The 22197-nt window shown below is 44.3% G+C and overlaps 4 protein-coding genes across 8 annotated transcripts; 1 reads left to right on the top strand and 3 right to left on the bottom strand.

Moving 5' to 3' along the window:
- Positions 1–437: 437 nt before the first annotated feature.
- LOC132261938 (protein diaphanous) lies at positions 438–5682 on the top strand. The gene is made up of 4 exons (XM_059760993.1): positions 438–741; positions 1577–2069; positions 2246–3374; positions 3851–5682. The coding sequence occupies exons 1-4, from the start codon at positions 456–458 to the stop codon at positions 5147–5149; spliced, it is 3207 nt and encodes a 1068-aa protein (XP_059616976.1). The 5' UTR covers positions 438–455; the 3' UTR covers positions 5150–5682.
- A 118-nt stretch (positions 5683–5800) lies between these two features.
- LOC132261939 (apoptosis inhibitor 5 homolog) lies at positions 5801–8872 on the bottom strand. The gene is made up of 7 exons (XM_059760994.1): positions 8541–8872; positions 8164–8475; positions 7927–8100; positions 7662–7865; positions 7203–7606; positions 6963–7143; positions 5801–6686 (listed from the first exon to the last, which is right to left on the bottom strand). Exons 1-7 carry the CDS (start codon positions 8607–8609, stop codon positions 6450–6452), a joined length of 1581 nt encoding a protein of 526 aa, XP_059616977.1. The 5' UTR covers positions 8610–8872; the 3' UTR covers positions 5801–6449.
- Positions 8873–9023: 151 nt separating this feature from the next.
- On the bottom strand, positions 9024–19373 carry LOC132262655 (slowpoke-binding protein). Of its 5 annotated transcripts, XM_059761987.1 has the most exons (10): positions 17331–17346; positions 16302–16378; positions 15662–15897; positions 14729–14833; positions 14362–14526; positions 12760–12970; positions 12264–12682; positions 11534–12007; positions 10654–11339; positions 9024–10505 (listed from the first exon to the last, which is right to left on the bottom strand). In XM_059761987.1, exons 2-10 carry the CDS (start codon positions 16305–16307, stop codon positions 9970–9972), a joined length of 2838 nt encoding a protein of 945 aa, XP_059617970.1. In that variant the 5' UTR covers positions 16308–16378; positions 17331–17346; the 3' UTR covers positions 9024–9969. The 5 variants fall into 5 exon arrangements, with proteins under 5 accessions (XP_059617970.1, XP_059617972.1, XP_059617968.1 ...); XM_059761989.1 differs by lacking the exons at positions 14362–14526; positions 14729–14833; positions 15662–15897 and adding an exon at positions 19214–19373 and having other exon boundaries at positions 17331–17398; XM_059761985.1 differs by lacking the exons at positions 16302–16378; positions 17331–17346 and having other exon boundaries at positions 15662–16016.
- On the bottom strand, positions 17285–21880 carry LOC132262662 (troponin C). The gene is made up of 5 exons (XM_059761998.1): positions 21692–21880; positions 20929–21094; positions 20614–20865; positions 20487–20552; positions 17285–17398 (listed from the first exon to the last, which is right to left on the bottom strand). Exons 1-4 carry the CDS (start codon positions 21692–21694, stop codon positions 20524–20526), a joined length of 450 nt encoding a protein of 149 aa, XP_059617981.1. The 5' UTR covers positions 21695–21880; the 3' UTR covers positions 17285–17398; positions 20487–20523.
- Between the last annotated feature and the right edge of the window lie 317 nt (positions 21881–22197).

Below are 22197 nucleotides of genomic sequence, written 5' to 3'. Positions count from 1 at the left end.
TTGCAAAAATACATAACAATTCCTATCCACAAGTAATAACATTATAATTTAGACGGAACTCTTTCCAAAAACTTCAATTTTCTTATAAATTACAAAGGTTATCCTTGAAAATATTTCTCTGTTTGAACTGCAACGGCACCACCTGAGGTCGCTGCGGTCGAATTGGCACGAAAATCATCGTGACATCATGACATCATTGACTGTTGATGGATGTGAGTGAAAAACAGAGGAAATGCCCAAAAATCCGCCTAAGTCGGCCCGAAAATAGTGTGATTGTGTCAGAATGTGCCTCAGTGTAGTGTCCCGGGGCCCCCGAGAGTGAAGCTGCAGTCGCGTTTGCATCCCCACGCCCTGGATCGTGTTCCGGGCGGATTCGCACCTGCAACAAGTGCCACGAAAGGTGTCTTCAGCGCCCGCGGGCGAGAAGAAGAGTGATAGGACGTTAGATAAGAGTGATGTCGCGCCAGGAGAAGTCCAAGCCGTCCGGAATTATGGACACGCTCTTCGGGCGGCCGAAGCTGCGCGGGAAGGCGAGCAGCTCGAACGGCGGTCGCCCCATTTCGGAGCCCGAGGGCGACTTGCAGCAGCTCACGGCCGAGGTGTATAGGATGACCACGGAGGAGATCACGCACAAATTCCTCGACATCCTGGAGGACATGAACATACCCAAGGACAAGCGGCAACCACTGCTGCTCAAGAGTCTGGAGGAGAAGCGCGAGATGATTCTCATGCACACAAAGGGTGAGTTTCCATTTCCGGGTGCCTTCGACCACACCAGAATCCACATGATGTGCCCCGAAAGCGCAAGAGACTCTCAGTGAGAGGCCGCAGACACCTCAAAATCAGGCAATTGGCATTTGTTGACGTCTGGAAACCCTGAGATGAATCTTGGTCATTGTCAACGCGTAAACAATGACTATAAATAATCCGCCTTTTTATTTGATTAACTCTTGCCATTTCTGTCGTATCACAAATTTTCATAATTTTCTTTGCAATTCCTGAGTCACCTCTGAAAGTACGAATCTGATCATGATAAGAGTATCATTAGACCAAAAAATAGATCGTTGGGTAAATCACCAGCCGTCATATTTGATTCTTTGCTATAAAATCCTATATCAAAAAGCACACATTGCAAGAAAAACATTTGCATCTAGATATATTCGGATTATAAATTTTATCCTTCACTCATTTTATGTATAATACATATTTGTCTGAAAGTCAATAAACCTGAATAGTAATCTGAATGTTAAGATATTAAGTAGCTAATCGACAATTTTTCAAATCCAAGCCAAAAAATTCAGGAAATTCGCCATAATGAGTAATCTTTTCAGGTATTTACGACTCTTTATTGTCTCTTGATTCATGTATTTTGGCAAAGAAACCACAATTTTATCGACAATTGATTGTTTCAGTCAAATCTGGTGCTGCTGAAAATGCCTTTTTTCTTATCACTACATGCTGTCTCGAGGCGACAAAAGCAACATCTGTGAATGAATTTATCGGCAAATCTGTGTTTGCTCTGCGCGAATTGTTGTCATTCTTTCTGTAAGATAAGATTTTGTGCTCAATCTTCCAGGCAAGGCCTCAACTGAGAACCGAACGCACTCGCGCTTCGAGAAGCCATGGGACTACATTGTGTACTTGCGCGATCGCGAGCACCACATCCACAAGATCTACTCGTGCGTGGAGAGCCTGAGAGTGGCGCTCACGAGCAACCCCATCAGCTGGATCAAGGAGTTCGGCGAGGAGGGAATCGATGAGATTGTGAGCCTGTGGCGGGACTTCAAGCCGCAGAAGTGGTTCGAGAAGACGGAATACGAGTGCATCCGATGTCTGAAGGCGATCCTGAACAACACATGGGGGCTGAATGCCATCATTGGGCCGCAGCAGCACGCGGCTGTGCTGCTCCTGGCGCAGTGCCTGGACCCGCGGAAGCCGCACACCATGTGCGAGGCTCTGAAGCTCCTGGCGGGTCTGTGCCTCATTCCCGAGAGGAATGGGTATGACAAAGTGCTGAGAGCCATCACGAATGCCGCCGCCACGGTGGACAAGTCGGGCGAGCGCTTCAGGTGAGGAGGGGAGCGGCGAGGTTTATTTTCAGACGCGCTGCCTTGAGTATAATTTGTGTGGATGATCTCACAAATTGGCCAATTTGAGTGGCTTTCACTTTCCGCCCGCGAAACTGAATTATCTAATCAGACGAGCGATGCAGAAATAATGCCCCGAAATGTCTCCTTCTTTGCAGATTTATCGTGGAGGGTTTGTTTGTGGAGCACGACGCAAATGAGACGAAACGGGATCTCTGCTATCTTTGCCTCATGTTTATCAACACCATTCTCAACTCACCCGACCTCAATTTCCGACTGCATCTCCGGTGTGAGATCATGCGGACGGGCTTGTATGAACGAATGGAACTGCTGGGCGATATTGTGGAGAACAGCAACATGGAGATCCTGAAGAATCACTACAAGATCTTCAATGATGCGCGAGAGGATGACTCGGAGGAGTTCAGCCAGCGATTCGACAATGTGCGACTGGAGTTAGACGATATGAATGACTGTTATGAGTTGGTGAAGAACATCGTGTCGGAGACAACGGCAGAGCCATACTTCCTGTCGATTCTGCAACACTTGCTCTTCATCCGGGACGATCACGAGTATCGACCAGCGTATTTCCAGTTGATTGAGGAGTGTGTCTCGCAGATAGTATTCTTCAAGAATGGCTGCGATCCAAACTTCCGCAGCCGTGATTTCCACATCGATGTGGAAATGTTGCTGGACGAGCAGGTGGAGAAGTCTAAGCAGCTGGATCAGCGTCGGCACGAGGAGTACGAGAAGCGACTGGAAGTGCTCGAGACAGCCAAGCAGGAGGCGGAGGCGCACGTGGCTACACTCAAGGAGAAGATCAGAGCCTACGAGGAGAGCGGCGTGGCGCCCGTGGTCGTCAGCAAGTTGCCCAACATTGATATTCCACTGCAGGGGAAGTCGACAACTGGAGCACCTCCGCCGCCACCGCCTCCGCCTGGAGGCGTCATGGCAGCTGGTGGTGGCCCTCCTCCACCCCCACCACCGCCACCACCCGGTGGACCGCGTCCTCCGCCACCGCCAGGCATGGGACCGCCCCCGCCTCCGCCGCCCGGTGGCTTTCCGGGGCCCATGCCGCTCGCGAAGGCACCGCTCGTGTTGCCGCACGGGCTGAAGCCCAAGAAAAAGTGGGACGTGGACGGACCCATCAAAAGGGCCAATTGGCAGGTCATTACGCCCACCAGGATGTCGGAGAAGGCGTTCTGGGTGAAGTGCAAGGAGGATCGGCTTGCGTCGGAAGATATCTTCCATGGGTTGTCGAGCAAGTTCACCTCAAAGCCGGTGAAAAAGGTGAGTGAGCTTCTCATATTTCTAGGAAAAATGATCTTGCAACCTTTATTCGTGTGAAGTCTCTGGAAAATGTATGATCATATCGAGAAACACCCAAGATTGCTGTTCTGGAAGACACGACTGTTGGCAAAATAATAATAACAAGAAAAGTTGAAAATATAACGTTCTGAACGGTGAATTTGCAACAAAAAAAAAACATTCTGTTTATCCGCACGTGAGAATGCATATTGTAAATCTAACTATAATTTCACAATTGTTTAATAGCTAAGCATTACCTTTGTAGATTTGCCAGATAATTTCGCCTTTAGCTTTTCTATTTATAAACTCCTAAATGAGCTCTTGTTTAGCAAATCTCTTCACCCACGCGATGATACTCTGCAAAGCAGATGGAAAATGCAACAAAACTATTTTTAGTCTGGATCTTTTTCTCACGATCATGATCTATAATTGTGTTTCCTTGGTCTTCTTTTTTGCAGCTGCACAGCGACACATTGGATAAGCCGCTCACATCGAGGAAGAATGTAGTGGATTTGCGAGTGTTGGATGGGAAATCTGCCCAGAATATTGCCATTCTGCTGGGAGGATCACTGAAGCACTTGTCATACGATCAAATCAAGCTTTGCTTGCTGAGATGCGATACTTCTATACTCACATCGAATATCCTGCAGCAGTTGATTCAGTACCTACCGCCACCGGATCAAATGAAGCGCCTGCAGGATCTGAAGAGCAAAAAGGAGGAGTTGACGGGAGTTGAGGACTTTGCGGCGACGATTGGGGAGATCAAGAGATTGAGTCCGAGACTGCACAGCTTGAATTTCAAGCTGCAGTTTAGCGATATGGTACAGGATGTGAAGCCGGACATTGTGGCGGGAACTGCGGCTTGCGAAGAGATGAAGGAGAGTACTAAGTTTGCGAAGATTCTGGAGTTGATCCTGTTGATGGGGAATTATATGAATTCGGGCACGAAGAACGCACAAGCTTTTGGCTTTGAAATGAGCTTCCTGACCAAGCTGAGCAGCACGAAGGATTATGAGAACAAACAGACACTGCTGCACTATGTTGTGGACGTGGTGGAGAGAAAGTTCCCGGACGCCCTGGAGCTGGATAAGGATCTGTCGCATGTGGATAAGGCAAGTCGCGTGAGTATAGAGAATATCCAGAAGACAATGCGTCAGATGAATGCGTCGCTGAAGAATCTCGACTCGGATTTGGCCAACAACAAACTGCCACAGAGTGATGATGATAGATTTGGTGAGGTGATGGGACAGTTTGCCCACGATTGCCGGAAGACGGTGGAGGTGTTGAGCAAGATGGCAGTGCACATGGAGGAGTTGTTCCGCGATCTCGCTGATTACTACACCTTCGATCCGGCCAAGTACACCATGGAGGAGTTCTTTGCGGACATCAAGACGTTCAAGGATGCCTTCCTGCAAGCCCACGCAGACAATTTGCGCATCCGCGAGGAGGAGGAGAAGGCCAGGCGCGCCAGGGAGGCGCGGGAACAGGCTGCATTGGATGCCCAGGAGCGCAAGATGCGCCAGCAAGCCGTGGTGGACATTGACAATCCGCAGACGCAGGAGGGCGTCATGGACAGTCTGCTGGAGGCTCTGCAGACGGGCTCAGCGTTTGGGAATCGCGACGCGAGGCGGAAGCGTGGCCCCAGGCCAGCAGGAGCGGAGCGTCGGGCTCAGCTGAGTCGCAGTCGATCCAGGACGCGCGTGGCGCCCGGAAGCCTCATCACGCGCGAAATGCTGAACGACATCATGTCATCGTGATCTCCGAGTCGGAGCATCGGCCCATTCATTCCGCGCTCATCCCCACGCCTGTACTTAGTTTCTGGGGAGTCCGTGCCATCAAGCCGGGAGGGATTTGCTTCCGGACGGGAAAGCCTACATCGAATTTCACGTGTCGGGTAAAATGCATTTAGTTTGAACCCTGTGAACCTGAATTTTCTAAGACATCCGAAAAGTTTTTGACTTTTTGAGACATTCCAAAATTTCGGAAAATGCACTGCGAAGTATTGAAAAATGTTGTTATTAAAATGTATTTTTTATCATTGAAATTGTATGTGGAAAATTTTTAATTTTCAAAAACTTCACAAGTTTTAATAATAATCACAAAGTGCTTGATAATATAAACTTCAAAATAATGAAAAGAGCCGATATTAGCATTACTAGGATTAAGTTGGACTTTTATTGCTATATTCATATGATAAAAATGTGCCTGAACATTTGATGGTAAAGTCTGATAAATAGAAATTATCCAAACACACTGGAATCTTGGAAAATTCAGGTATTAATTGTCTCTTCAACATCCTAAACCGCAACTTCAATCAACTAAGGAACACCTCACAGAATCACCAAATTCACAGCTGAAAGTCTTCCAAGCGAATCAAAAGCAAGTCTGCAGTCAATTAAAAAGCGTCCTTGTCACGATTTTATATTCATGTTCTTTTTATTAGAATGATCGGAAAGAACGAATAAGGAGAGAACCTTTTTGAAAATGTGTAATTTACATCAATTGTATGAAGTAGTTACTATATTAATACATCAAGTTTTTTTTTTAAAGAGATTTTTTTTGCACGCTGAGGAAATTTCCTATATTTCGAGGTCTTGTTTTATAAGACAAACACTTAAGACGAGAAAACGAGGGCGGGTTTTTGATTTTAGGGCTTTTACTCTGGGGGCTTCTCTGAAATAAAAAGTTATATTTTGCTTCCTCTGCGCACATTTCCACCTAAGACTATGGGTTATGAAAAAGCTGCAAATGCTGAAAAGAAGATTTGTTAATTCACAGAAACAAATGATCATACAAAAATCACTCCTTGGAGTCCCAAAGTCCGCACAGCACACTTCTTTTCCTGAAAGAAATCCATTAGAAAACTATCATCTAAAACGCTGTCCGCTAAAACTCCAAATCCAGCTCTTCACTCTGGAAAATTGCTTACGGAAAATATTGTGCATTTTTCAATACATACGGCATTCTCTGCAACAAATTTCTCACTCTCTATCTCTTGAAGACAATCATCATCCATACAAATACACGTGAATTTGCCTCCATTTCTCAGCCCAAAATCTACTTCTTCCACTTTCCTCCACCCGGGCGCCCTTGCCGGTTGCGCCCCATGCCGCCCTGTCGCTGTCCGCCCCCGTAACCCCCACGCACGCGCCCCGAGTACTTGCCCGAGGGCGGCGTGTACACCTTCTGCGTGCCGTTCGTGTTGCCACGGACTTTCTTAACCTCTGGACCACCCGATTTTCCATCAAACGTAATGGGAGCATGACGCTTTGCTTCACGCTGCTGTGCGGTCTCCTGGCGAAGAAAGAGAGAGAGAGAAAAAAGTGTGATTAGGCTTTAGATTGCAAATCACTTGATCACTTGAGATTATCATTATGATAACGCTACAATGAGTGATTTGTAAGTTACATTTGACTGGAATTTCTCATTAAGTTTAGATCTTTTCTGTGTTAACCCTAGCAAACGCAAAATCCAATTGACGAGTTACTAATTACTTTAACCTGAGAACCAGGTTTTAACTCCTATCATTAAAAACTAATCCATACATTAATCGCTTTATAAATACTTTACCTTTTTTTCGATCCAGGACAACGTGACCTTTGTCTTGAAGCTGGGTGGTGAGTGGAAGAGATCCCTTATCAAAGCACTGATATTCGAGGTTGTCTTCAATGCTGTGACCTTAATCTTGTTCTCCTCAGAGTTTGTGTCGTCCTTCTTGTCCTTTACTGATTCCTGCAGCCTCTTTATATACCTGCAAAGTCAAGATTGTGATTAATTTCTGTTTAAAACCACTTCGATTTCTGCACTTACCCCTGAGTTCCACGTGCCAAATACTGCAGACGCGCCCTGAAGTCCTTCAGCTTCTCTGGATCATCGTGGAATGTGAAGAACTCCACGCCGTGCTTCCCGAGCGTGTGGAGCGCATACAGCAAGCACTCCACATGAGAGAACTGGAATGAGGGACTGGCACTCAATACGTCTGTGTCGTCCATCGGCGGAAGTGGCAAGAATTCCATCAGAACTGTGAAGATGGCCTCAATGCGTTGTGGTCCGTTGTCCAAAGTGCCACAATTAGTGCACATCTCGGCGAAGATCTTCAAGATTCTCAAATGCACCTGAGATTGATCGTCGGCAGCGGAAATCATGTTCCATGAGTTGATCGGTAGAAGTTTGTCACAGATAAACTTGACAAAGGGCGTTGATTCTATCTGCGTCTGTAAATAAACGAGATTTAGAGGAGTTCTTAAATGCAATTTGCAAAAGACTTACTGAAAAGTAGGGCAATGCATGAGTAGCGCACTGGATGAATCTCTCAATTGTCTCATCCTCAAGTGTAACAGGATCGATGTCAGCTCCCAGTTCAGCTTGTTCCACAGCAAGATTCACGAGTTCTGCATGTCCGGTCACGGTTTTTCCCAGTTTTGTACTCCCCAGGATGGTCATGATGATTTGAAATTCATCAGAAGTTACATCCTGAACAAGAACGCAAAGTTACAAAAATAAAATCTTTGATATTTCAAACAATATTACTCACATGAAGAATCTTCTTGAGCTCAGCCACCAAGTATTCCTCAATCTCCTTAGTGTAGATGTCTGGAGCGTAGTTCCTGAACTTATGCTGGATGTATTTGAAGCATTTCTCCCTCGTCTGCTCATCTCCGGTGATAATTTGACTGATTACGCCGGTGAGGGTCAACTTGGCGTCGAGCTGAAAGCAAAATTACATCAAACTTAGTATTTTCTCAAGTCGGAAGACAAAATTCTTGCTCACTTTTGCCAGAGTTTGCAATGAGAAGTACACCACAATCAATTCAGTGCCGTCCAGGAGCAGCAACTGGGCCAAACTGTCGGCAATCTTTGGGATGTTTTCTTTCGTGTCTTTGCACAGTTGAGGAAGATCTTTGATAGCCTGGCGACGGATTTGTGGGTCAGAATCCTCACAGAGGTCCAACTGTCGATCTATCGCGAGCTCCTGCAGAGACGGGAAGTGCTTGAAGAACTTCCCAATAAATTGAGATGCGAGAATTTTCTCCTTCGATGAACCCTTGACAGCGTCCAACATTTCCACGAAGAGATCTTCATGCTGAAAGTAGTGTTTCCATGAGTTTCTCCACAAATCTCTGCGTGTGCTGGTTAAAGGGGACATACCTCCAGGACTTTCTCTCCTGCACTCGACAAAATTTCATAATTTTGATACAATTTTTCCACCTTATCCATTTTTGCTAAACGTTGTTTAGTCGATGCGTCAAATGCACTTAATTAATAACCTCACTTCCGACAATCAATGTGAAAATGTAGTTTAACGTTCAAAGGCAAGAAACTAATGTAGTTCCTTCACTCTCAAAGGATTGATGGAGTTCTCAAAATGTGCTTCCACTTACGAAACTGACTGAAAAATGAGGATTCTCACGAGGAAACAGGCTTTTTGTAGGCACGCCGCTGCACTGCAAGACTTTCTCACCACCTATATTCACCACAATAGTTCACCACAGCAGGAGTGGTCTAAAGACGAAAACCTCGTCTAAATTCAAATTTTAGTAATATCAACGGTTCTTTTAATTATTTGGCTAATATTTAGTGAAATAATTGTCAACCGCCTCAAAATAATGATCAAATAATATTTTTTTATTCTATTTTATCAATTCAATATTTATTCCATTTCTCATACACTGAAGATTTGACTTTCATTTAATAAAAATAATGTTCATGAATAATACAAATAGAATGAACAATAATGCAATAAGTAGACATATTTCTTCACTATAAAGAGCTAATGTGAGATTACAAAGCAATTTCCATTAATTAATGACAAAATGGGACGGCATCAAAATGTTTTCATCTGCGAGGGAAATTATCTTTGGGAGGCGAAAGTGGCGAAAATTATTGAGGATTTTTCCGAATACGAGAAGGATTTACAAAGATATCCTATTTTTTCGCTCTAATTGGCCTTAAATACACGATGATAGACGATGGATTCTCGAGAGGAGGAGAATAAGCTCTGAAGGAGTTTCCAGTGATATTTTCTTTGCTGTAAAATTCGTGTGATGATAAGTTTTCCTTTACTTTAATACTCGTCAATTTTTCAATATTTTCTCTTAGTGAAATTTGGCATTGTTTTCTCTTAAAATTTCCATTGACTAACAGTAAATATTCATTTATTTAGTATATGAGATTATTTCGCTAAATATTACTGTAGAGTGCGGATTGAAGATATTTCAATAATTATTGTTATCTCTTTAAGGAATATTTTTTTGTCAATCAATTGTGTCTTTGGATCTATTTTTATCACATCGACATTAGTTTCATCATATTCTTTTCTACAGTACAATTGCCTGAAACGCGCAAAATAATCTGGAATTGCTTTCGCTGGAACTCAATATTTAAGAGGCTGCCAAGGGGAAAAATAATTGCAAGTGGTATTCAGGGCAATTTTAATCCTTGATATAGAAAAAATTCTAAGTCAAACCAAGGTTTTCTAACCTCTCGCTAGGATCTTTCATGGAAAGTGTCTCGGGGGTCTAAAAGTGAGTTCATAAATACAGCACGCATTATCACATTTGCCCATCAAGTCGGGAAGCTAGTCTTTGGGCGAAATCGGGGACATCTCCATGCCCTCGAGGAGAGGAGTCTCCTCGCCACCGCTCCCGATCAGCTTGCACATGTACTCGTGCGACGGCGAGGAGAGGAAGTCACTTTCGTCCACCTCATCGCTGGAATCGAGACTCTTCTCGGGCTCCTCCTCGGCCTTCCGGCTGGAGCTGTCGCCGCTGCTGGCCACTCTGGTGGAGGGCTCCTCCTCGTCAGAAGTGAAGTCCTCCGTATGGCAGGAGCTTGTCTCCAGCGCGGGCTGCTTGAAGTCGGCCAGTGAGAAGAGGGTTCGCTCAGAGCGGGACTTCCAGGAGTTCCAGGGCGCCAGAGACTCAGATTTGGCGTCGAGCGACCGCGTAGGCGAAGTGTCCAGCAATGACTCGTTGGACTTTACTGTGTCCTTGCGCGCCAGGATGCTATTTTTCCACAAAACGTGTCGGCTGCCGGCCATGCGACTAGAGAAAGCCGCGTGCGTGAGTCTTTTGAACTTCTCATTACGAACCAGGGAACTCTTGCTGCCAGCCACTGCAAAACAATATAATGAGAACCATGGTTTTTGATAAACCCGGCATTTCAAACCCACTTCTGAGTCAGAGTATTTTCAGAGCAAATTTTATTCGAAAGAAGCAACTGAAATTGTTCAGAAGTGGGATTGAGCTTTTAATTCACTTACATTTGCATTTGCTTGTTGAAGTCGTACTGGCGCTTTTAGTGATTGGCGCGAAGGCCAGATCAATTCTTCGCTCCTCCTCAAATGACCGGAAAGTGTACTTGTCCATCTTCATTTCCTGACACGATCTGGGCATGTCCTCGAAGGAAGAGACTCTGTACTTCTGCGAGAAGACCTCCACAGTTCCTCCACGACGGAGTGGAGACGTTGTGTAGATGGAGCACTGATCATTGACTAGCAACAGAGGAGGTTCTAGTGTCTGTATGGGTTTTAGCGGTGGCTCACGGGACTCCCGAGACTCTGTGAGATCTTCCACACCTTCGTCGATGGGCGACGTGACGGATTGGAAGCTGTTGAGGCGGAAACTTGAGGAGGCAATGGAGATGTCACCGTCCGTCATGGAGCCAAAGGCGGAGTCCTGAGAAGGATTGCTGACGTCTAGCTTCATCCCGCGCATTGAGTACTCCATCCGACGACTCTGGCTGTTCTTAGCGCTGCTCGTTGTGAGTTGATTGGGTGTCTGGTGAATCTGGGAAGAGGAGCAGCCTTCCTCGGCATCATCATCTATCGGCAGGCTATTTTCGCAGATGTGAATAGGAGAGTGCATGGGATCATAATGAGTGGACGCGATTGTGACCTCTTCTATGATGTCATCGGAGTTGCTTGAGTAGCTGGGCGTATCGGAATCCCTGGAAAATCCCACGAATCTCAGCGAGGATCCACAAAAAATACACGGAGGAAGCATGCAAATATTGGACAACTTCTCATGCAAACCGGAAAACATTGTCAGAGTCTTGCTTCGAGTGTAAGAATTGGTGACTTGCGTGCAAAAAAGGTGTTAGATAAAAGTTCAATCATGCAAAAGAAACACTCAGCTACTCACTCCATCTTCCTGCCCAGGCGCGGTGTTGAAGGTGGCGTGCACGGAGAGCTTCCTTCGCTATATGATCCCGAGAAGAAGCTGCCTTGTCTCCGCTGCACCGCCTGAAGGATACTCATGGTGGAGCTGCTGAGTCCATGCTTGAAGGATGGCACGCAAGTGCCCCTCATTTCGCGCAGGTCAATGTTTCGGAAGAGGTCGTGCATGACGAGGTCCTCCACTGAGGGATACCGTCCATCCGGCGAGTCGAAGATCATCTGAAGCACATCGGCGACTTGGGGATAACGCTCCAGATCCAGCTGGATGTGGCCTGGCGAGGGCTGTGGCATGGCCAACTCGTAGCCGCAACACATCTCGAAGAGAAGATGTCCAAAGCAGATCACATCAATGTTCTCCAGCTCATTTCTGCCCTTCGACCACACAATCGCATTGATATTGGAATTGAGGCCGAGGATTCCATTCTCCAGTCCGGATAAACTACGAGAATGGCCAAAAAGATAATTTAGCAAATTATCATATTTTGTCTTATGGTCAATTTCCACCCACTGTTGATTGCTAAAGTTCGAAAAGTTATGCAATAACGTTCTTGGCTCAGTTTCCGCCTCACATGCATTTCGACACAATTGGCACACGGAGCTTATTTGAAAAGCTCCAGTGAGAATTGGAAATTTCTCAATTAACCGCCAAACACTTTTAGGGCGGGTTGCGTGCTGTGGGCGTTTGAAATACTCACCGAGCCACCCCGTTCTGCAGGATCACATTGCCACTGTGGAGGTGTCCGTGGGAGGAGAAGCCTCGCTCTCGCAGGAAGAGCAACGCCTCCAGAATTTGTCGTCCCAATCGTTGTACTTGAGATATTGGCAAACAAGTGGATTTCCTCGTATACTTCCGACACCAAGCCTCATTCCATTGGCTCTTGTAGATGAGATCCTTCAGGCTGCCGCGCGGGTTGAAGGGCATCACGAGACAGGCGTAGTTGCGAGATTCGAAATTTAAAAAACCTAAATCTAAGACCGGATAGATGTAGGGATGTTGCAGGGATCCCAGCAACTCCATGAAGACGCCCTTGAGACACTGGGAGGGTGGCAGTTCTTCCAAGGCAATGCAATCGGGAGGTATTGGAAGCAGGGTCATTAAGCGATCAGTTCGAACCTGTTTGAAATAGAAAGAGTTGCTGTTCATTAAGTATACTCAATTGGCTTTCCTGGCATGCAGAAGAGCGCACTCACAGTGGCATCTTTGAGCAGAAACCAGTGTTTATTGGTCCTCGATCCGATGTCATCGAGATGTACGATGACTTCGTAGCGTCCTCCGGACTGCTGAACCCACGTCTGACTGGCTACTAGCGCTTGTTCCCTCGCCGCCCTCTCGCGCGGACTTCTGTCCTGGCCACAGGTCCCGCTCTCTAGCGCCGTGTACTGATACCTCAGGACACTGTGCCTTCGTCCACCCCAAAAGGAAGCAATCATGCAAGGTTAGTTACGAATCCTCAGTCATCAAATTAAGACAAATGCACATTTATCATATCATATCATATCATTTTATCATGGCAAATGTCGCAATCACAGAACTCCATTCAAGCTCAGTGTCTCTTGAGCTTCTATGATGACTTGTTTTAACATCTAATATAAAACATTTATAAACATAGTGTAAGAAGTTTTGTACATTCAAGTGTTGAATTTAGAATTCAGCGATACTTTTCGCGACATCAAACCAAGAAAATCACGAATGCGAATTGGCCGAATGTTTGACAGAATATGTTGATTGATATTTGATTTTGAATAGGATTTGTTGAAAAGTATCACTAAAAACTTATATTTCTCTACCTCTTTCCTACAAAATATCTTTTACTATGATTTTTATAGTCTTTTTCGTTAACAATAAGGCAGTCCATGAATAAATATAGCAACATGAACAAGAAACTATCCTAAGAGGACAAAATGGATATATAAAGTTATGACTTGCTTCTGAGAAGTCTGGCTGAAATCTAAATGGTATACATATAAATCTATATGGTTAAGATACACAGTAAAACATGTCCAGAGAGACTCTCCTTCCGTCTAAAGTGAGGTGTTAAAGAAACGTCCATAATACCATTCACGAAAGAAACACATTGAAAATGTTTGAATCTCTCCAAAGAACTGGCTATACAGACAAATCTAGCAAAAGGAACGAAGATGAGAGATTGGGGCTATTAATGTATCATACAAATTAAATGCAATGAAGTGGTTGTGATAAATCATCGAGAGGGATGGCGCACAGCGAAGAGTACCCACAAAATTGGCTCATCTCTCCCTCGAATCATGCCAAATAATGCGATTTTATGGGGTATTTAGGAGACACTTTACTTGATGGCCCACGACAGAGTCTTGTGCAACATTTGGCTCATATGAAATTATGGCTTTATGCTCTCTTTTCCCCCAAATTTCCTAGCGTCGGAAGTGGGTCGTAAGCCTCAAAAACACCCACTCGCGTTAAATCCCAACGGTCACTTTTTCGCCCTGTGCTCTTCATCTGACTTTTGGCAGTTTTTTTGGGGTCACTTCCTCAGCATGGAAAGCCAAAGGTCAGCGTTGCGGGGGTGTTTTTACTTGATTTTGAATTTTTATTGGCTGACCTTTAAATTCCAGTCACATTCGCATTGCCAATTGGAGTGATTTTGGCTGTAAAAGTGTGCATTAAATTTTTTCTGCACTCATGAACTGATATCTCCACTTCTCGATGACTCAATTCTCAACCACTTTGCTAAAAAGCATCGGACAAGGACGAGGAAGAATGATTAAAAAAGAGAGGATATGATTATGTCTCGAGAAGCAAAGAAAAGAGAAAACCTTGTCGGTGATTCAGTCACTTTGCTGCCGGATGAATTGTCCTGCTTGAAACTCTTACTGAACAGCAATTTGGCTAGTGAGTCCAGCTTCGTGCTGACTAATGGTGACTTTTCCGATTGCTCAGACTCTGAGTTCTCCTGTTCTGTGCTCACAGATCGGCCACGACTTGCGTTCCCAACCATAACAGAGGCATTCCATTTTCCCCAAAAGAACACCACCAGGGAGGGAGAGAGATTTTTCCAGAGGGTAGAAAGAGAGAAACAGATAACATTTACGAACATTACAACATGACGAGGGGGGGAAACGATCGGCTGGGGAGCTGTTTTGGAGGGTTGTTGGATAACTTTTTAAAACATGCGACATTCACCTGAATAAATGGCGCTTATTCGCTGTGAAAACGGCCTGAGAGTCAAATTCTGCAGCTGATTGGGCTCTTCTCACGTGTCTCTTCCGCTTCTTCCGATACGTCGATCTTTCGATATTTCGTTTAATATGTATTTTTTCAATTTTTGTTCCACCGAAAGGAAGATGGGCATCATTTAGAGACTCACACACTCACTCGTTGGGGGCAGGACGAGGATGTGGGGGAGAAAGAGGGTGAGAACGCCCCATGCAGGGAGAGATAATGTGAAATTTATCGCGATAAGACGACACTTTGCCCTCAAACGATGTGGGAACTCTCGTCTTACACATATTTTCCAACCCTCTTCACGAGGAAGACGCTGAAAGGGTCTTTTGCCAACTAAATGACTATCAAAAAGCTTATCAGTCCTTGAAGAATGAGAGGTCGTGAGTGTTTTTCGTCAACACAGCGGCATTTTCAGCGAATTTTAATAGGAGGAATTGGGGCACAGACAGACGATTGTACAATTTTGCAGTACTAAAATAAAGCTTCATCTGGCTACGTGAATAACCAATTGACCAATTTAGTATGGATACTTAAAAGTTAAATCGCAATCAATTGTATAGTCCCTTGAAAAATGTCTTTTTTTTTACTTTGGATACTGAAATTTGTAGCCAACGGGAAAATCATTTTCTTTGTTGTTCCCACTCATTTATATCTTCTTCCACAATTTCGTCAATTCACATCATCTCTCTATCTGAGGGTTTCACGGCAAATCCAACACACATTTTTACCGACAAGAGACACCAATAAAGTGTTGAAATGGGGAGAATTTCGACAAGATACAGAGAAAGTTATGCGGATTCCTTGGCGCCAAAAAGGAGCGGGTGACGTGGGGAAGGAGTAGAGGAAAGATATAAATAGGAAGTTTGGTGAATAATTGAAGAAAAGCGTTACCTCGACGGCCGTGCCTGACAGAATCGATCATGTCCTGTAGTTTGAATTTCTTTCTCCTCCTTGTCGTCATTGCGGCGATTCATTGTTGAATAGAGATTGAACATTTTCAATGGTTTCTTAACACTAGTGACTTCACACACGCGATAGATAATCTTGCGACTGCTCTTGAACACTGAACTGAGTGTTTTGCACACAATGAGCGTGACTGATCGTGCCTGTGAATTGGATGTTGTGTCCTTTAACGGGAAATACAGTGCAAAGTCACCATTAACATCTCTCATGGATATTGGTAAAAAGACACCAAACAGGAGGCTCTCAATCACACATCTTTTCTCACACCCACTCCGGTTGAAATGACTGCACAGCAGTGCATTTTCTTTCGTCGCTCGAATTCCAATTCGTTGCGCCACGGAAATGGACTGTGCACGTGGGCAGAATGGGGAGAAAACGTGCCCCCATCATACATTTTTCAGGGACTTTGCCTGGCAAATCCAATAAGTTACTCTTTTCTATGGACTCCCTTTCCCATCCAATCGTTGTCTCCAATTTAGCGTGCCAGTTTTACCCAGTATTCTCGAATCAATACCCACGCACACTCACTCAGTATGTTTTGGAGTCCACCCAAGTGCCCAATTCTTACCTGCATCTTCGAATCCAGCAAGAAATCACGGCAAACGTTCCAAAGACGACAAGGCCAAAACCACACCAGAGTGTAATCTGAAAATTGCATGAGAGATTCAGCTATTTCAGGCGCTCGCCGGAAGTTTAATCTCACAGTTTTTCAAGTGTAACAGTGGCGGATTATTTTGCGCATTAAGCAGAACTGTAATATAGTGGTGAACAGAAGTGAGAAAACATGTGCCAAAACCGCTTCTTTTTTGGGATTGAGTATGCTTCTATTCTGATTTCTTAATTGTTGATATATTCTATCCAGATACGGACCAAGGAAAACTTTTTTAATCTGTTTATCCAAAGCTTTAAACAAGAAAAACTTTAAAATTAGTGATTCTATAGTATTTTATGATGTAAATGCAAAATTTAACATTGTGTGTTTTTAAATTAAAAGTTAGCATAATTAGATGAAACGCTCATTTATACAAAAAAATCATTAGCAATAATGGCAGTACTGAATATACAAAAGTTGTGTCTCTACAAATAATTTCTGAACTGTACGAACAGGCTTTATGTCGTCACGAGAAACCCACAAACTCAATGAAACTACTTTTAAGCTGAATCATGAGCTTTTGTGCAAGAAAATAAAACTTTTCATTTTAAATGGCAAAAGCGCCATTCAACTAAAGGGTTTAGGAAAGTTTTCCTATCTAAATTCCCTCCGCAACTATTTGCTCACCCTACAAATTTTCCAGGAAAGCGAAACACGGTTGAAAATTAACGGTGAAAAGTAGGTTAAATCCATTAAGGGAGCAAGTGGACTGATATTGCTTCAGCCCCCGGAAATGGACGAGAAAATATTTTCTCTGCATTAATTGACCCACCACGAGAAGCAGTGTTGGAACGAGTAAAATAAATATTCGCGAAAACGTGCCGGGAAGATTAATTCTGAGAAGGGTTTTGAGATAAGAAGTTTGCAATTAAAAGAGGGAAAATTTGTATTTTTGCCCGAGATTTATTGTCATAAACATTCAACAGAGTCTTCAGTGATACTCACAATCCAAAAGTGCGATACTGATAGTTTTGGTTGCACTTTCATCCTTTTCAAATGGGCGTCACGGCATTCTGGAAGAAGAGGCGAGTGTGAATGTGAGAAAGTGTGACGACGAAAGGTGAGATGGGTTAATTGGAAAATGTGATGTGCATTGGAAGCGTCTGGTATTTTTAAACACAAAACACCTCCTTCTCCGTCACATGCTATTTAAAAGGCACCCTCGCCAGATAGAGGAGATCTGAATTGAAATTTTATTGCATGCTGATGACATTTTCCATTTGCACCTGATGAAATTGCACCTCAAGCCTTTGCAAAATTTTTTATCACTACAAAAGGACAACAGCGTTGAAAATTTTCACATTTCCAACGAGCAGAAAACCTTTGTGTGGTTTCGTCCCTTCTTCACCATCGTTCTCGTCATTCCAGTGGAAAAAATGTGCAAAAGCTGGAATTCGCACGACTTCACATAATGAGATGTGCGAACTCTCGATGCTCGATTATGTTTATACTGGGAAAATGGGGAGAAAATTATGATGGGAGATATTTTCCGGGGCATTTTTATTGCATATCTTTGAGTGAGAATCTGGAATTTTCATTTTTCTTGATGAAAAGGGTTGAAAATGACGTTCAGTGCTCTTTCTATCGAGCGTTATTAAAGTTCAGCGTTGAAAGAGAAATTTGCATAAAATTATACAAAATGGGTAAAGAATGGAAATATGAGAAATTACAGAATGAGGCAATTGATATGGAATCTTAAGGCGTAGAACATGAATTCGTTCGTACTAGTTTAGGAGGTTCTTGCAAAGCTTTTCAAGTTAATATGTTTATTTGGCATGCTTTAGAATGATTCATTTTTCAATGACACTTTTCTAAAACACCGCTTCTTTTGTAAATTGAATGAAAAACTCAATGCAAATACTTCAGATCCTATTTTCAAACTCGTGCCTGTAAACTTTTGAATCACTTCAATTGTGCCATTCTCTCTCTATTAGATCAAGAGCAAACAAGAGAATTGTATTTCACAAAGTTACCACCACTCAATTTGCAGCACAACTTGACTCAAATGAAATATTGCTTAACTTTTTATTCTTCTATACGGAAAATGTTTATGAATGAATGAAGTTGAAAATGCGCTCCATCACTTGCAATCATTCTGTGATTACACTTGCAAAGTCTTGAACTTGCCTAGCGGCCTGCAATTTCACTGATGGAATAATTTCCATTCTCCCACCCTGGGAAATCCTCAGCGAAAGTTGCTCCACTTTTCGCTGACTTTGCAATTCCAATCTTGGCACAATTTCCCATTGACCATCTTGGCAGAGAGCCGCTCTCTTTCTCCGGGATGGTGTTGTGGGTGTGAGACTTGCCGTGGAAATTAGAGAATTGTTTGCACTTGTGAGGGTGGACAGAAATAGAGCGCGCGCTGCCCCCCATTCCAGTCAACAAGTTCAAAAACACGCACGTTAGGAGGGCGGTTGGGAGAGAGACAAGACGGTGGGAATTCTCTCGGATTGACGTCACCACTTCCGGAGAGGAAAACAGCCAGAAATTGCTGTATTTTTCACTATGGAAACACACTCGAGCCTCTCCATTATGCATCACTTTTCCGCTCTGGCGTGGGAAAAGGCCAAGAAGTGGGAATACCATAGAGTAGGTGGTTTGAGGGCGGCCCCCAAGATAACATGGCCCATGGCGAAGCAACAGAAAGTGGTGATAAATAATAAACAGAATTATTATTGCGCTCCTCTCATGCTGACTGTGTGTGGCAAGGCAAACGGGGTTTTTTCTGCCTTCGCCCCAACAAAGCCTCCCCATTGTCTTCGCGCGGAGGCTCATAAATCGATAACTCCATCCGTATTGGTCGTTTGGATAAAAGGTTACTGTACCTTGGCACCATTTTCAAGCACTCTCCACTACCCGCAGCAAACACTCGCGAGGCGATTCCTCGTGACTGTGGCCAGATCCAGGAAGATCCTGGCCAAAAAGTGGTGCAACTGCACCAGATACTCCGCCAGACAGAGACACGAGCTCCGCACTCTCTCGCCAAGTGGAAGAGACTGGCCTGTTCTCGCGGCTGAGGAAGAAGGATTCGCCGAGAGAGAGAGAGAGAGAGTCGCCCCGAGGAGGGGAAAATCGATGTAATTTCATAAATATGTCAAGCTCGCAAAGCTCCCACGTTTCTCTCTCTCTCTCTGGCTGCTGAGAAGGGGGAGAGCCAAGGGGCCGCAGGCTGTGCTGAAGTTTGCCATTTGGGTTAATCTCATAATCCCATGTTAATGCCTCCAAGAGGGTTGCTGAGAAATTAACAGTTAGAAGGGGAAAGTTGTTCATTCGCTCTGGCAAATATATATTATCTAGCACGATTATAGCCAGTCCATTAATTCCGATTTAGCCTTCATTGGGGTTTAAAGTACGGAAATCCCTCGAGCTATGCTTTTTTGGCATTTTTGGCCAATGATATTGCCTTGCATTTAAACTATCAGCTTAAGAAAGGTCCTGAGATAAAACTTATTCAGATCTGTATGTGGTCAATGTGTATATGTGCGTATACATATACGTCTTAAATTAGAAGCTTTTTACTCCAATCTCAAAGTATGATTTCAAGAGAAGACGACGTAGAATTTAACAGATTCACGAACGCAGTTAAATCAGCGTGGAAAGTTTCCCAGTTCAGGTGACAAATGGAGAATATATCAGAATCTCAGAAGGTACTAAGCAGAAGATGCGTAAATTTTATCAACATCCTTTGGCCCCTCGGCGCCGAAACTATGCCAGAGACTGGCGAGAGAGAGTCGCAGGGAAACTGTTGGGGAAGCCCTTGCGAAAAACGGGGAAAGTAGTTCAGTGACACTGTGCAAAAGTGGAGCACAATTGGGAGGCAAGAGCGTCGTGAGGCGCATCCTGAGGAATCTGAGTCATTAGCCGGAACAGAGAGTGGAGGAGTCACGCATCGTATGGTTCATCAATTATTTATCCTGAGGAATTTTTATTGGGCCATTCGGCCACACTCACTCGCCCACGAGATGAAATTGAGCCCATCAGCTCGCAGAGCTTTTACCTGGCATCCCCATCGAGCTATGAATAATTCCGTCGCGGAAAACCACTTTATTTACAGTAAATTAATTAGTGTGAAATTATAAATTTCATTTGATAATACACCTGAAAATGCTCTCTCGCGATGGTGGATGCTTTTAACTTAGTCTCCAGTCATCATTTCCATGAATTCTGCAGAGAGAAATGGTTTTAGATGGGGAGCATTAAATTGAATTTCTTGCGGGGCTTTTACCATCAAAATCGACCGTTCCGGAGCCGTCAGTGTCGATTTCTGCGATGATGCCATCCAAATCAGCATTGGAGAGCTTATCGTCGAGGGCAGCGAGGATCTCCTTTAGGGTGCTGGTGGTGATGTAGCCGTTACCCTCGCGATCGTACAGCCTGAAGGCCTCCTTCAGTTCCTGCTGCATCGCCTCGGCGTCCTCTTCCTCCAGGAAGTGACCGGCGATGCGCGCGAAACCGTCAAAGTTCACCTTTCCGGTCTCTAAAAGTGAAATTAAAACTTTAGTGGTCAGCCCGATCTGCCGGGATATTGAAGAGTGCTTACGATCAGGATCATTATCCGAGATGAGTGTCTGCAGCTCCGTCTTATCGTAAGGCTGGCCCATGGACGTGAGAATTGTGGATATCTTCAAAGTGTCGATGAAGCCAGATTTCTGGGTGTCGAACATCTGGAAAGCCTTCCTGATGATATCCATTTTCTGATCGTCATCCTGGAAGAATTGAAAAAAAAAATCTCAGCTTTGGAGGAGAATTCAAGATTTTTTTTTTATATAAAAAAGCAAATCTAATTTGCGATCATCAATTCAGCAAATCTATGCTTTTCCATGATTGGCTACTGCGCATGATCTTCACATGATCAGCGAAATGATTCTCATTACAGGTTCCTCTCATTACACTTTTCACACTTTATTTCCCGCGAATCAAAGGCCCATTGAAAGAATGTGGGCATGAGTGAAAAACTTCTGCGCAATTTTCTACAAATCCTTGAATGCGCGATCTCACAACTGGAAGTGTTTGTCATCGTGGGTATTTCTAAGTTTTTCGCCACCATTGCGTCAAATTCCACCGAGTCCCATAAATTTCAACGATTTTCGGTGGAAAACATTTTTTCGCGCGTATTAATTATAGGCAGAGGTGTGGGTCGACGCGATGTTCTTATTTGGAGGATTCCTACTGATCATTTTTAGTCACTTTGAGAGATCACTTTTCGGCTAATCCTGTGTGTGAAGATCAATTTGTGGTGCGCAGGACACGAAATCAGATCGCTCGCTAGATAATCACTATGTGGACGAGAGTCCTGACTTTACCATTTTGATTGTCGGTTTGTAACTGACTGCCGCTCAGAGAGACACTGACCAAAAATACCAGTCCTCATCTTTTATACCACTGAATACGCTCGCAATTTTCCGTGAAGCTCCACTGTGTGGCCCATTGAGCCCCTCACCCACACCCAGAGGAGCTCTCCAAGAGCTTCTTCCTCAATTGCCTCACACAGACATTGGAGAGGATCTCTTCCAAAAATATTTTTCGCACGCCAAAGTGGAATCCCATTGAGTGTGTCGGCATATTTTCCAACATCTTTTATAACCGACTATAACAAAACCAAAATCCTCCTCGGGCGGGGAGTTTAAAATTAGCGGAGGTGGGAAATTTACCTGGCGAGACGGTCGAGTCATTGGCACCTTTGTGGTTTTCTGCTCCTGTTGCACGACCGCTCACTACACTCACTCCATTCATTCCATACGACTCCATTCAGTGCCTCCTTGAGTGATTTATTGCCCAGAGAAAAGAGTGGAGGAAAGGCAGAGTCGCA

Source organism: Phlebotomus argentipes, unplaced genomic scaffold (assembly GCF_947086385.1).
Source record: "Phlebotomus argentipes unplaced genomic scaffold, Phlebotomus argentipes genome assembly contig_15, whole genome shotgun sequence".
Lineage (NCBI taxonomy): Eukaryota > Metazoa > Arthropoda > Insecta > Diptera > Psychodidae > Phlebotomus > Phlebotomus argentipes.
This window is presented reverse-complemented; position numbering and strand designations above follow the sequence as displayed.

Excerpts from the sequence above, each read along its gene's own strand:
- LOC132261938 (XM_059760993.1), top strand. The coding sequence starts at position 456 with ATGTCGCGCCAGGAGAAGTCCAAGCCGTCCGGAATTATGGACACGCTC. Across the intron at positions 742-1,576 it reads GATTCTCATGCACACAAAGG|GCAAGGCCTCAACTGAGAAC; the intron begins GTGAGTTTCCAT and ends TCAATCTTCCAG. Across the intron at positions 3,375-3,850 it reads CCTCAAAGCCGGTGAAAAAG|CTGCACAGCGACACATTGGA; the intron begins GTGAGTGAGCTT and ends TCTTTTTTGCAG.
- LOC132261939 (XM_059760994.1), bottom strand. The coding sequence starts at position 8,609 with ATGGATAAGGTGGAAAAATTGTATCAAAATTATGAAATTTTGTCGAGT. Across the intron at positions 7,866-7,926 it reads AGCTCAAGAAGATTCTTCAT|GATGTAACTTCTGATGAATT; the intron begins GTGAGTAATATT and ends GTTCTTGTTCAG. Across the intron at positions 6,687-6,962 it reads TGTCCTGGATCGAAAAAAAG|GAGACCGCACAGCAGCGTGA; the intron begins GTAAAGTATTTA and ends TTTCTTCGCCAG.
- LOC132262655 (XM_059761985.1), bottom strand. The coding sequence starts at position 15,942 with ATGAGAGATGTTAATGGTGACTTTGCACTGTATTTCCCGTTAAAGGAC. Across the intron at positions 14,834-15,661 it reads TGTCAGGCACGGCCGTCGAG|ATCGACGTATCGGAAGAAGC; the intron begins GTAACGCTTTTC and ends AAATATCGAAAG. Across the intron at positions 11,340-11,533 it reads CGCCTGGGCAGGAAGATGGA|GGATTCCGATACGCCCAGCT; the intron begins GTGAGTAGCTGA and ends GGGATTTTCCAG.
- LOC132262662 (XM_059761998.1), bottom strand. Across the intron at positions 20,866-20,928 it reads CTCGGATAATGATCCTGATC|AGACCGGAAAGGTGAACTTT; the intron begins GTAAGCACTCTT and ends TTTCACTTTTAG. Across the intron at positions 20,553-20,613 it reads CGGAACGGTCGATTTTGATG|AATTCATGGAAATGATGACT; the intron begins GTAAAAGCCCCG and ends TTCTCTCTGCAG.